A 13541-nucleotide genomic window follows, 5' to 3' on the forward strand; every position below is an offset into this window, starting at 1 on the left:
CCTAATTGGTTTGAAAATAGCACATGGGCTAGATGTGGTGTCATGGCTCCTATGGTCCCAGGTGACTCAGGAGGCTGACAAAGGAGGATCACTTGAGCCTGGGCATTCAGGGCCAGGCTGGGTAACATAACCATCTGACCCCTCCTCAGAAAACAAAACACAGCATCTCATATGAATATACTGTTATTGCTAGTAAAAGCATATTTAAAATTATAGGCAGTATAAATAACCTTTAACTGGAGGAATTTAATATCTTGTAACTGTTTATCCATAACAATGTCTACTTTTTACATTGACTGCAAAAACTCTGAGTGATAGGAATAAAATATTCCACATATGTTTTTCTGCGATATGCTTTAAAATGAAGTCTTTTTATTATCATTTTTATTTTGAAACAGGGTCTCATTATGTAGCTCTGACTGATCTGGAATTCACAATATATACCAGGCTATCCTTGAACTCAACAAAAATCTGCATGCCTCTGCCTCCTGAGTGCTGGGCTTAAAGGCATGTGTTGTCATTCTGGGGTGGTATGAAATCTTAAAAGGACTCAACTTTAAACATACTTCAATAGTTCATTAAATTAAAAATGAGTTGTGTAAGACAAACACAAAGCAGACTCCATTTCAGTAGTGCTTCAGTTTTCCAGCCTCCAGCTCAGCAGCACTTCAGTTATCCACACTCCATTTCAGTACCACTTTAGTTAGCCAGTGTATGGGGACCAAACATGTTCCACCACTTACTGGTAGTAAGTGGTGCTATAGGAAGAGTAATATTTTTTTGTGGAAATCTTATTTGATTATAAACATAAATATTTGCATCTTTAAAAATAAAATATAAAGGGTTAGAGAAATAGCTGAGAGGCTGAGTGTGTACTACTCTTGCAGAGGATCCAAGTTCTGTTCCCAGCACCCACATTGGGTGATATACGTGCCCATGTAACTCTACTTCCAGGGGATCTTAAGACTCTGGCCTCTGAGGGTAACTGCAACATGCACACACGTATAATTAACATCAAATCTAAAAGCAATTAAATAAAAACCAATGTGAAGCCTGATTTGCCAAGGGTGCTTCCTGCCCCGTCTTTGGCTTGTGTTAATGGACATTCTTTTCTGTTTGCTCAGCTGTTGTGCTTTAATTTTTCCTTCTTCTCTTCTGACTTATGCCCATTTTTTTTTTTTTGGAGCAAAACAGTAAGCTCTGTCTCTGGATTAAAAGGAGGGGATTTATAACTGTTGCTTTCTTTCCAAAGAGGCTGTTGATGTGCTTTTCAGTTGTCTGGGGTACAGGCCGAGGCTGGCTTCTGTCAGCTAGTTTTGGACTTGTGACTGTAGTCTTCAGTCAGTGCCATGATAAGTTTTTAAAATTCTAGTGACAAGTTTACTCACAGCAAGAGAAAGAATGTTGACCTCAGGGATTCGCCATTACTAGCTCCGTGTTCTCAGACCCATCAGTTTTTATCCCTAGGTCTTAACACCTGCATCACAGGCTAATAATCTATCCTTGATTAGGTTCATCGTGCTGTATTATTCATTGGATCCAATATAACAATGCTCATGAAAAGCTTTCCTTGAGCATTGCCCCGCTCACGGGAGAGCATTCAGCAAAGCCTCCATGTTGCTATTAATTATAGCTATGCTGAACACAATATGTTAATGTAAGAATTAACATCTTAATTTGTATTTTCCAAGTAACATAATAAGCATTTCAGTGTAAAATTGCTTTGCAGACTAGCAAAACAAACATAATTTAAGCACACTGAGCCAGGGTAAATTATAATCAGCATTGTGAAACTAGGGAAGCATGGTAACTGTACTCACTGCGGAAAATACTTTCAGGAAACTGTTCGAGTTCTAAAAGCACTTGAAATATGTAACATTTTAAACCAGGGAAGAGAGTTTCTGAAGCTAGATAAAACAGTTTTGTTTTGCTGTGCTACATGAACTAATTAATCCTGATGTACAAATCGTGCTCACGTTAAACATCTCAGCCTTCACAGCATGTGACACGGCGGTGCCTTGTTTGCCACATGCTCAGATACTGTACTGCAGCTTCAATGCTGAGTACACCCCCAGTATCGTCACATGCGCTCACTCATGGCTTGTGTAATTTCCCTTATTCATCTTATTTGTTAATGTGTTGCTCATTTCCAGCCTTAATTATATGAGTTCTGTGTTAGCAATGTAAGTTATTTTGTCCTTGACATTTCATTAGCCATTTTGCATGATGCTGCCTGTTACAGAATTTGTGTGCCTGGAGATTATTATAATATGTTACATGTGGATGTTTTTGCATGTTATTTTAGTTTCATATTGGAGAGTTAATATTAACTCATTTCCATTGTGCATTTTGACTTTTTTGAAATAATCTCATCTTCTTTCTTTTCTAGACACAGTTAAATTTGCTTCTGGATAAACTCCGAAGTACTGTGAGTATACTTAATAAGAAAGCAGGTTTTTTTTTTTAACTTTTTATTGTTTTTATTGAGCTATATATTTTTCTCTGCTCCCCTCTCTTCTTTCCCTTTCGCTACTACCTTCTTCCATGATCCTCACGCTCCCAATTTATTCGGGAGATCTTGTCTTTTTCTACTTCCCATGTAGATTAGATCCATGTATGTAGCATGGGGGTTGGCTTGTTGGGGTTTCTGTCCCGCCCAGTACCCCACAACCAGCAAGTCCCCAAGAAAATCACACACAGGACTCCATAAGATTATAAACTGATTGGCCCATTAGGTCAGGCTACTTATTAGCTCTTATCATTTATGTTACCCCATTAACCTTATCTATGTTAGCCACACGGCTCAGTACCTTTCTCAGCTGGGCAGGTTGCATCCTGCCTTTTCGGTGGTCTGCACAGGAATGGCAGAGGGAGCTTCCTGCTTCCCATAATATTCCTGTTCTCATCACCCACCTCTACTTCCTGTCTGGTTGACCCACCTATACTTCCTGCCTGGCCAATCAGCGTTTTATTAAAATACATGATTGACAGAATACAGGTAATTCTCCCGCACCACATGTATGTCTCTCTTAGGGGCTTCATTGTTGTCTAGGTTCTCTGCGGTTGTGAATTGTAGGCTGGTGTTTCTTTGCTTTATGTCTAAAAGCCACTTATGAGTGAGTATATATGATATTTGTCTTTCTTGGTCTGGGTTACCTCACTCAATATGCTGTTTTCTAGATGCATCTGTTTGCCCACAAATTTCAAGATGTCATTTTTTTTCCCTCACTGTGTAGTCTCCATTGTGTAAATGTATCACATCTTATTTATCCATTCTTCGGTTGAGGGGTATTTCGATTTTTTTCCAGGTTCTGACTATGATAAACAATGCTGCTATCAACATAGTTGAGCACATGTCCTTGTTGTATGATTGAGCATTCTTTGGGTATATATCCAAAAGGGATATTGTTGGGTCTTGAGGAAGGTTGCTTCCTAATTTTCTAAGAAATAGCCATACTGATTTCCAAAGGGGCTGTACCAGTTTGCACTCCCACTAGTAATGCAGAAGTGTTCCTTTTATCCCACATTCTCTCCATCATAAGTTGTCATCAGTGTTTTTGATCTTGGCCATTCTTACAGGTGGAATCTCAGAGTTGGTTTGATTTGCATTTCTCTGATGGCTAAGGATGTTGAACATTTCTTTAAGTGTCTTTCAGCCATTTTAGATTCCTCTGTTGACAGTTCTCTATTTAGGCCTGTACCCCATTTTTTTATTGGATTATTTGAAGAAAGTAGGTTTTTAAAATGGTCTTCTGAAATGATTATTAGTGGTTATCTAAGTAAGCACAGTAACCCTGGGATAATGAGAGGTATCTTTTAAACCACATTCTCTTTCAAAAAGAAGTTGATTTTTAGAGGGCCGAAATTTAGCTCAGTGGTAGACTTTTACCTGGTAATCATGATGTTTGGGATACCAGCCCCAGTACACACCCACAGCAACACCCAGTCACACCCACACCCCAACCCCCCCCACCACAGCCGTACCACACAGCCACAACCTTACAAAGATACCCATCCACACAGTCAGCTTTTGAGATGGTAAGATGTTTATTATTAGTTTTTTTTAAATAAAGGCCAGGTATGCATGTGAAGTGAAATTATTTGGAAGTTTTTGTTATTAATAAATGAATATTTCACAAAAGTAAAAATAGTAATTATAAAAAAGAACAAATATTTTAATATTAAAGATAAGACATATAATTTATTATAGTAACACTCTTCAGACAGGGCAGTGTGCTGCAGACAAAAATGAACTTGATATTTTCTGTCCTTTATAAATGATAAATGTCAAACTTACTACAAGTTCATCTTCTAACTACATTTTGTTGATTCACCTTGATATTGTTTTCTAGTTGTTTTTTGGTGGTGTTGGCATTGAACCTAGGATCTTGCACACCTTATACAAATGCTCTGCCACTAAGCTGTACAACTGGCCCTTGGCTGTTTTTTTTTTCTTACATTTTTAGGCAGGGTCTCCTCATATAGTTCAGGCTGGCCCTGAACTTACAATTAGCCTGTCTTTGCCACAGTGACCCAGGGAATACAGGCGTGACTCACTATACCCGGGTTCACCCCAGTGTTTGAACTGAAAAATAAAACCCACATAGAGAGAAGTCCTAATTGCTGAGTGTGGTAGCACATTCCTGGCAATCCCAGAATTTGGGAAGTTGAGGCAGGAGGCTCTTAAGTTTGAGGCCAGCTTGGCTTGCATAGTAAGAGCCTGCCTTATAACGCAAAATGGAAAAGAAAGACAGTGGATATGTGGGTTATAGAAAAAAATGTAATTCCAAGGAAAGGCTTATTTTTTTATACAAACCACAGAGTTCAACTTCATGATTTTCCCTTTAAGGACCAGTCATTTCCAACAGCCAAATGTTCAGTCTGTCCCACAGTTACTGCTTTACTTGTTGATGAGTTTGTCTTTGGAACCATCCAGAAAATTGTGAAGTTTCTGAGTCTAAAATATTTGACTCCTGAGAGCTAAGCATTTTGTAAAAAATACAATAATTTTTCTATGAGAATTTTGTACAAGTGTATCATGTATTTCCTGGAATTCTTTCTCACTGTTCCTCACGAGCCAGGCATCTTTAAATGCCGTCTGGTAGGGTGGCTGCTTTATTTTCACTTCCAAAGACTGGGCTGCTCTAAAGTCACGAGGTGGCTGTGGTTTGTAGAAACAGGCCATCCAAGTGTCCGTGGTGGTCATCGTTGTTGAAATAACTGTTCAGGGTTCTATGGTGGCCACTTTGCAGAGAAGCATCTGTTTGGTGGTCTGCTCCCTTATCTTCGTACACAGCACTTGTGCTGTGGTACAAACAGTATTCCTTCTGCCTCGTTCAGAAAAATATGGTCACCGCATGGAAGCCCTTAAGTTTTTAAAAACACTGCTTAACAAGCAGTGCACACAGCGGTGCCTTTTCTTTTTGAAGTTGAATGAAAATAGTGACTTACATTTGTGTTTTGTTTGCTTACATTTTGGCTAAAATTCCCTTCGCAGCCTCTATGGAGGCTTCTTGGTAAGGGATAGGATGTTTGCCTGTGTGTGCAAGGCCTGACCCTGAAAAACAAAAAAGCCAAATCCTCTATGAGAAGATAGTTAAGCCTACAGAGTGCATTGTTTACATGTAATGAAATACTTTGCAGTGAAAGACTTTTTAAAAAATGATTTTTAACAGTCAAAGCTAAAATTTCATCTTGCTAATATTTAGTCATAATATACTCATTAATTTTAAGGTTCAAATTATAGAAATATAATAAAATTCTAAATTCCTAATATTTTGTGTCATTAATGTTAGTGTGCTGTGAAAGCTGGTGGTATTCAAAGATAATAGAAACATATAGATGCTGTATGCACTATCTTAAAAACTGTTTCTTATTCTTTCAGGGAGCGAGCTTCATTCGCTGCATCAAACCCAACTTAAAGATGACAAGCCACCACTTCGAAGGCGCCCAAATTCTGTCTCAACTGCAGTGTTCAGGTATTCCCATAGTTTCAGAGTCTGTCACAATCTCTGTAAGCAGACTGCTCACCATCCCTTAATTCTGAGCAAAGCCCAGGAGGCTGATAACTTGAGCAACACCGACTTCTCCTTTTTGTGAAGTAAAACACATATAAAGAACTTGTTCCTGGCAAACCCGGATCTCCACGCAGTCTGCTTCTGGCAGCAGCAACCCACACTGGTTCCCATCCCCCACACAACTGGGTTAACTGGGGGGTTGGTGTCCTTGCTTCTCCTCCACCACTTGGGCAGGGTGGGGGGGATTAAAACAGGATGAAACCTTTGGGCTCTGTGGCACTTTAATGAACTTGATTAATCGTTCACCTCCAGCCCCGGCCCTGACTTCACCCAGTTGCAGAAGCCTCAGGCACTGACTCTTGGTGCACAAGCATCCCAGTCATGGATGGCTACTGCCCTGCTCTTTCTGCATCCCAGCCATGGCTACTGCCCTGTTCTTTCTGCCATTAGGTTTGGTCCAGCTCAGGCCCTGCTGCCTTTCAAACCCGCTGTTCTCTGACCTCATTCTGGTTCTCTCAGAGGCCTGCACTTAACTTTGTATTGCGGAGTCCTCCTAGATGAGGCAAGCTTCAGTTTGCCTGACGTCAGGATCTAGCTCTAACTTTTCTCTCTAAACTGGAGCTCTCCTCATTTTTACAGGGCCGGTAGACCAGCCAGGTTTGCACCTTTCGGGGCTCTCCAACCTCTCCTGCCTAGTTTCCCTGCTCCACACATTTCTGCAGAGCCAGCCAGCCCCCTGCCCCCAGGGCACTTGCTCCCTTAGCACTCTGCCAGCAGATGGCCTCTTCTCTTACTAAAGCCTCCAAGCTAGTGCCACCTGAATGCTGCCAGATTCTTCTGCTTGTCTGCACCCCCTTCTCCCGCTCCTGACCTGTTAAAAGCAGGAAACTCCGGTCCCTGCTGCAGTCCCTTCCTGCCTCTCCTGAGCCAGCAGTGCTGGTTAAGTGCCGGCCAGGCCCCGTGGGACTCTGCCCCCAATCCACTAAGACCCACTGGGCTCCCTCTGTCACTCACGTGGCTTCTCCTTCACGGATCCCCTTCCTCTCGTTTTTCTCTAGATCTTTTTCTCTGTCACTCTCCTTTGGATTTCTCTGCTTCCTCCTTCTATTCCTTCTGTAACCCCTGGCGCTACCCACTGTGGTAACCAGGCGATTGACACCACCATGCGCTCATAAGCATTTGAAATATGGTGGATGGGACTCCTGTAGAAAGGATTTAAAATTTTTTTTTTAGTACTAAAACGTAAGCAGCTACTTACTGCCTAGTGCCCCTAAGGACCCGTGACTAGAGTGGCTGTCGTGTTGGGTAGTGCAGGACACGTTCTGTCTCGTTCCTGTGATCTCCCACAGTGAATGCTGTTGCTTCCAACTGAAGCCTGACGCCTCTGTCACTTGCTTTCTTGCTGCCATTGTCCGTGTACCCTTGCATCTGCTCAATGCATTGTGCACATGTGTGACATCGTTACTCCACAGTTCAGCTCTGACCAAGTCTTCCTTCTTCCTGCTTACACGCTCTGATGGCTCCCGGTGACCATGGGGTGAAGAGTATAATCCTGGTGCTACACAGACTTGCTCTTAGTGCTTCGTTCCTTCCCATCGCAGGGTCTATGTACATGCTACTTCCTGTCAGGACATCGTTCTTTCATCCTTCATATGCCGGCTTAGTAACTACTTCCTGTCAAAGCCAGCCTTGATCCTGGCTCCAACGGGGGCTTTGTTCATGGTGCTGAGGTCTGGCATCTTTAATTTCACAGCCACAGTTGCAGATTTTGTGTATACTTGTTCTTCATGAGATTGATGAGCTGTCTACTGTGTATCAGTCTACTAGTATAATTATTATATATAATATATATGTAGGTACTTCATATATATAATACATGCATATATTTATTATACAATTATTTAAAGTCTACCTCTAGAAACTGTGCTTTGACTTCCTCAAAGTCCTAGTCTTTCTAGTGTGTATTAAACTAATTCATCATTGAATGGAATACACAGTCTATCAGATACAAAACTTTATTTGTGATTAATATTGAACAAATACTAGAAAGTCAACTAATACATTTCTGCATATAATAATGAGGGACTCGTTTTGCACAGTAACTGCATTTATTTGAAACCCTTTGCATATCCATTACAGATAAGTCCGGTTTCTAGCATGCTCTTCCCCAGGTGGTAATAACAGATAATATTTTGAAAAATGCAGTAGTGATGTATTTTGTATACCGTCTTTAAGGGTGATTTTCATTACCTCGACTTTGACTTTTTTTTCCCTGGATTTTTAGCATAACGTACTTCTCTCCAAGTAAGCGTCTAGCGTGTAAAGCTTGTGTAGCTGCAGTTGTATGTTTAGATTAGCACATGTGAGCTTACTGGCAAGTTGGTGGGATTCCTCCTTCACACAAGAATGTATTTTTAACATGGTCAGCTAGGTTGTAGTTTAACAAGTGACTCCATTTTATTGTCCAGAACTGTGATAGTGCTAACCAAACCTTACTTTTTTTCCTACTAGCAGATCTGAGAACTAAATCTTGTTCTGGCCATTCATGAGTTCAAAATGAGCCTGAACTACATAGCCAAATGCTGGGACTGTAGCTCAGTTCAGTGGTAGAATACTTGTTTTAGCATATGAAAAGCCCTGGTTCAGTCCTCAGAACTGCACAGAAAAAAACAATGGTCTCCATGTTTTGATTTAATCAGTATACATTATGCCTTAGATATATTTTTATGCTGGTTAGATAAATTCCCGATCCCTAATCAATGCATTATTTTATGAGTGTAATACAATTTTGATGAATGGGTCTTTATTTCTGTTTTGTTTTTTTTTTTTTTTTTTTTGCTTGCTTGTTTGTTTTTTTTTTCTGCTGTAAGCAGTGACTGCGGATATCTCCACATGGCTTTGTCTATAAGTGAGAAAATTGTAATTTAGATTTACAAAAGTAGAAATTACATAAAAGATGAATGTTTCCAAGTTGCCATCTAAAGCTATTGCCTTGCCATACTCTCTCACAGAGATTTTATTCTTTTTGCAGTCCAATAGGCCAGTATTCAATCTGTATAGAGGGCTGCCTTCCCTAGATTATGTTACAATTAAAAATACACTTATTGAAAATTGTATCCTATTTTTTACATTTTAATTTGTCTAACTGGAATTCATTTTGGCATGTGAAATAAAGAAAGGGTATATTTTCAGTTTTGTTTTCCACATATTCATATTTTAACACTCCTAATTTCTTTAATATTGATTTAATAACTATAATTTATTTATAGTTATTTAAGTAGTTGCTATTATAGTTAAATAAGCACTCACACTAATGCAATCACTGTTCATTATAGTAATTTTTACGTGGGTTTTGTTTTTGTGGTGTTAGAGCTGGAACCCAAGGCCTCGAGAGCATGAGCTGTGTTCCCTCCCGCTGGGCCACACCCCTGGCTCCCAGCACAGTTGTTTTTATTGACTAGTCCTCCTGCCTGTTGACTTGTGTGACCCTGTGTCTGTGCACCAAGTCTGAGTGTGTGAAAGTGGTTGAAATTTTTTCTCTGTGTGACATTTAAGATATAGATTCTATTTTACCTTTCCATTTAGGCCTTTGGTTTTGTTTGGTTTTTCCTCTTTTGAGGATAATTAATTTAAGACTTTGCTTTCTTTCATCTCACAACCCCGGAGTCAAGCTCCGTCACTGAGGGACGTTAGGACTGGAAGTCAGGGTGGGAACTTGGAGGCAGAAACCAAAGGACAGACTGGAGGAACACGTCACTGGCTTTCTCAGCTACTTACAATCCAAGACCCCAAACCAGCTGCATGGGGTGGCACCACAGTGGGCGGGGCACCCACATCAGTCATTAAGTAAGAAAGTGCCTCACAGATTTGCCCACAGGCCAGTTGAGGCCATTTTATCAACGGATGTTCTCCCTTCTCTGACGACTTAAGTTTATTTCAAGTTGACAAAAACCCACCCAGCACAGAAGCCTTTCTACTAAAATTCCTACCAGGTGAATGTCAGGAGCACAGAGAGATGTTGAAAAAAGGTGGGCTTCCTTCCTCTGTAACTCTGAGCAGAAAAGCTCATGTCAACCTGAGGCTTAGACTGACCATTTTTTAGCATTAAATTAAAATGTAATAGTTTATATTTTAATAATATTTTCTTTTTTGTATTAGTTCTGGGGAAACTATAGAAATGGAGAGAGTGGCCAAATACAGAACTTTGCTTTCTATAAATTGGGAGCATGGGAACCTTGGGGGAGGGTTGAAGGGGAAGGGAGAGGCAGAGGGAGCAGAGAAAAAAAATACTAGCTCAATAAAAATCAATAAAAAATATTGAGCAGCAAAAAAGAAAAAAGACATGATACTGGAACCTTCTAGATGGGATGCCTCTGTGGAATGATCACCGTGCTGATTTTACATGGGATTTCATTGTTGTTTTAAGTGATGAAGAAGTTGAGCGTACTGACTGGAGGTGTGCTTCTTGCCCAGCGTCTCACCGTGATATTCTCTCCCTATAAGTTATCTTTTCATAGACGCTCACTGTAACATAGATGAGTTACCCTGCCCTTCTGTATTGTGACTGGGAATTATCTGTGCTCATGACTCTAGGTATGGTGTCGGTGCTGGACTTAATGCAAGGAGGTTTCCCTTCAAGAGCCTCATTTCACGAACTCTATAATATGTACAAGAAGTACATGCCAGACAAACTTGCAAGATTGGATCCAAGGCTATTTTGTAAGGTATAGATGCTGCTTCAATACAAATTTCTCAGCAACAAACCTTTTCTATTAATTCCTAGTTGGAGCTCATTTTTTTTTTAAAACTTGTTTTTCAGGCTCTTTTTAAAGCTTTGGGATTAAATGAAGTTGACTATAAGTTTGGGCTAACGAAAGTATTTTTCAGACCTGGCAAGGTAAGTCTGTATTTTAAACTTTTGCATATGGTAGTTGGGCTTGGTATGTATTTTCTTGGTTATTAGGGATTGATATTATTACATTACATATAACAATGTGAACTTATGTTTCATTTCCCACAGTTTTCCTGTTTGGGGGGGTTTCATATTCTGAGTTTAGATTTTAGTTTTCATCAGTGTTGGAATCAGAGCATTGTTGATTTTTTTTCTTAAATAGGGAATAACCAAATACCTCTAATATTTAAAATAAGTTGAAAGCATTTCTAGACTATTTTAATTTATGAGCCAGTTAGGTAGCTCAGCATGTAACCGAAACTGGTCTGGATTTGTCTATCTGATTGTCCCAGGCTCCGAAATGCTGGGATTATAAGCATGTGTTGCTTTACATGGTGAAATTTCACAGTATGTCGGAGTCTTCACTCAGAGAGTTTCCCTCGAGTGTGGCAGATATATAAGGCGTATGAAATTGGACTGGAGTTTGTACTGACTGTTGCCAAATTTTCAGTGAAGGAGTATATAAACACCGAATATATTTGGTTGTATTTTTTTTGGCTGACATAGTACTTCATTGAGGTATTTACTGACTGTAAAATACTTCATAGCTAACTGTATTCTGTACACAAACACTTAAGTTAGTTATTATTAACACTGTTCACAAGTTTTAATAATAGCATTTCCACATCCCTAACATTAAATACTGACTTAATTATTGCATCCTTATAATTGTAAATGTAATTGTATTGCAGCTAAATAGCCAATTATACTATCAACTATCTATAGTGTCTTGAGAATAAAGTAATTATAATAAATCTGATTTCACATTTTTGAGCATGAGATGTGTCTTTACATGACTAATAAGGATTTTTTTCTGTCATGTCTTTGTCATAGAAGCCATACCATTTCCTATGAAAAATTAAGAAAAAAAGAAAAGATAGATGTTCTAGTTGGCTTTGCTTTAGTAGTATTTTATCATAAATTCAACATTTCTCCATATTTTAGAGGTATAGTAACTATTTAGTTAATAGCTGGATAGAGAAAGAACTTGGATTATTTACCTCCAGAAAAATAAAAAGGGGTTGTTGAAAGTTTAAAGCAAGCAGATTTGGAGATGTGTAGTCTTGCTATATCTTTAATGTTTTCATGATTAAAAAACTTTAATACTTCAGTGTGATATTTGGTGAAGAATGGGAATAATTCTGGAATTTTGTAGTAAATAGCAGAAATAACACATTTTATTCATTAGTAGCCAAATATTCATTGCTTTTGTGTGTTCTATCTCTTAGTTCAATTTCTTATTCTTGTCTAAAATCAGGGTAGCTGTTGGGAGAGACAATACTTTTGGTGGCTTTTCCGTTATAGATGGCCTTTACTGTCAAGAGCTGTGTGTGTGTCTGAGAATGTAGATGAACTGGTTCAGACACGTTACCCCTTTCAACATTTCCCCTCAAATGTCTTCGTAATTAGTCATTTAAGAGCTTTTCCTATTCATATTTTTGGTGCCTCTTAGGAATAAGTAACCTTCCTAAGCTCCAAAAATTGCTGAAGGACAAAAGAAAAGGGCTATGAAATGTGGCCAAACAAGTTTACGTATTCTCTTTGCCCTGTTGGAGTTGGCTTTTAATGATTTTTCAGGAAGTTAGATCTGGGATTTGACTCCCATGTGTTTTGTTTTCTCTGTTTGAGCATGTTTACTGTTTAATGCTGACACTAAGTTATCTTATTCCTAGTTTGCAGAATTTGATCAGATTATGAAGTCTGACCCTGATCACTTAGCGGAGTTGGTAAAAAGAGTCAATCTTTGGCTAGTCTGTAGTCGCTGGAAGAAAGTTCAGTGGTGTTCCCTGTCGGTCATCAAGTGTGAGTACACTCTCTCTGGCATAGTGCCGCGTTCTTTAATCCCAGCACCTGGCAGGTCCTGTAGAAGAATTGAGTTCACGGCCTCAGGGTTGGGGAGATGACTCAGTGGTGAGGAGCATGGCTGCTTTTCCAGAGGACCTGGGTTTGATTCCCAGCACCCACATAGCAGCTCACAGCGCATGCAGTGCAGGTCCAGGGGATCCGATGCCCTCTTCTGGCCTCTGCAGGCATTGCCTGTATGTGATGCACAGACATAAAGGCAGGCAAAACGTCCACACACAAAGGAAAATTGAAGAAAAAGAAGGCTCAAGGCCTTTCTGGTGTACATAGTGAGACTCTGTATCAGTAACAACCAAATCCAAAGTGCTTACCAAAATGTTTTATTTCACATCAAGATTTGTTACTTTGGCAGTGAGATGGTTTGAGGGATGTTGTGACCTGTCTCATGGATGCTGCAACTTTAGTTCCTGTTGTGTCTGATGGAGTGGTCGCCCAGCACCTCAGTCAGCATTTGTGGACTTAATTTTATTTTTAAAGGTCTGATGTTTACTATCTGAGACATGTTCTAGGAGTGTTAATTTCATCATGTCCTAAGCAATACAGAATTTACTCCCTTCTTTTTCCCCTTTAGCTCGGTGACTCCCAACCCCACCCCATTTCCTCCAGTTGTAACTGAAGCTTTTCTCCTTCTGCCTAAATGGCACCTACATTAGGTATTCTCAGTAGATGATCTGTGTCTTGTCTCTCTCTATCTCTCCCCCCCCCCCAAG

General features: G+C 39.7%; 1 protein-coding gene across 6 annotated transcripts in view; it reads left to right on the plus strand.

Moving 5' to 3' along the window:
* The window catches only part of Myo6 (myosin VI), a 146161-nt gene that overhangs the window by 110006 nt on the left and 22614 nt on the right, over positions 1–13541 (plus strand). For all 6 annotated transcript variants that reach the window (XM_048435729.3, XM_048435731.3, XM_048435732.3 and 3 more), the window contains exons 19-23: positions 2390–2428; positions 5885–5978; positions 10611–10741; positions 10837–10914; positions 12642–12771. In XM_048435729.3, coding sequence (XP_048291686.3) covers positions 2390–2428; positions 5885–5978; positions 10611–10741; positions 10837–10914; positions 12642–12771 — 472 coding nt within the window. The remainder of the gene's footprint in view (positions 1–2389; positions 2429–5884; positions 5979–10610; positions 10742–10836; positions 10915–12641; positions 12772–13541) is intronic.

This window comes from Myodes glareolus, chromosome 4, assembly GCF_982192425.1.
Source record: "Myodes glareolus chromosome 4, mMyoGla1.1, whole genome shotgun sequence".
NCBI lineage: Eukaryota > Metazoa > Chordata > Mammalia > Rodentia > Cricetidae > Myodes > Myodes glareolus.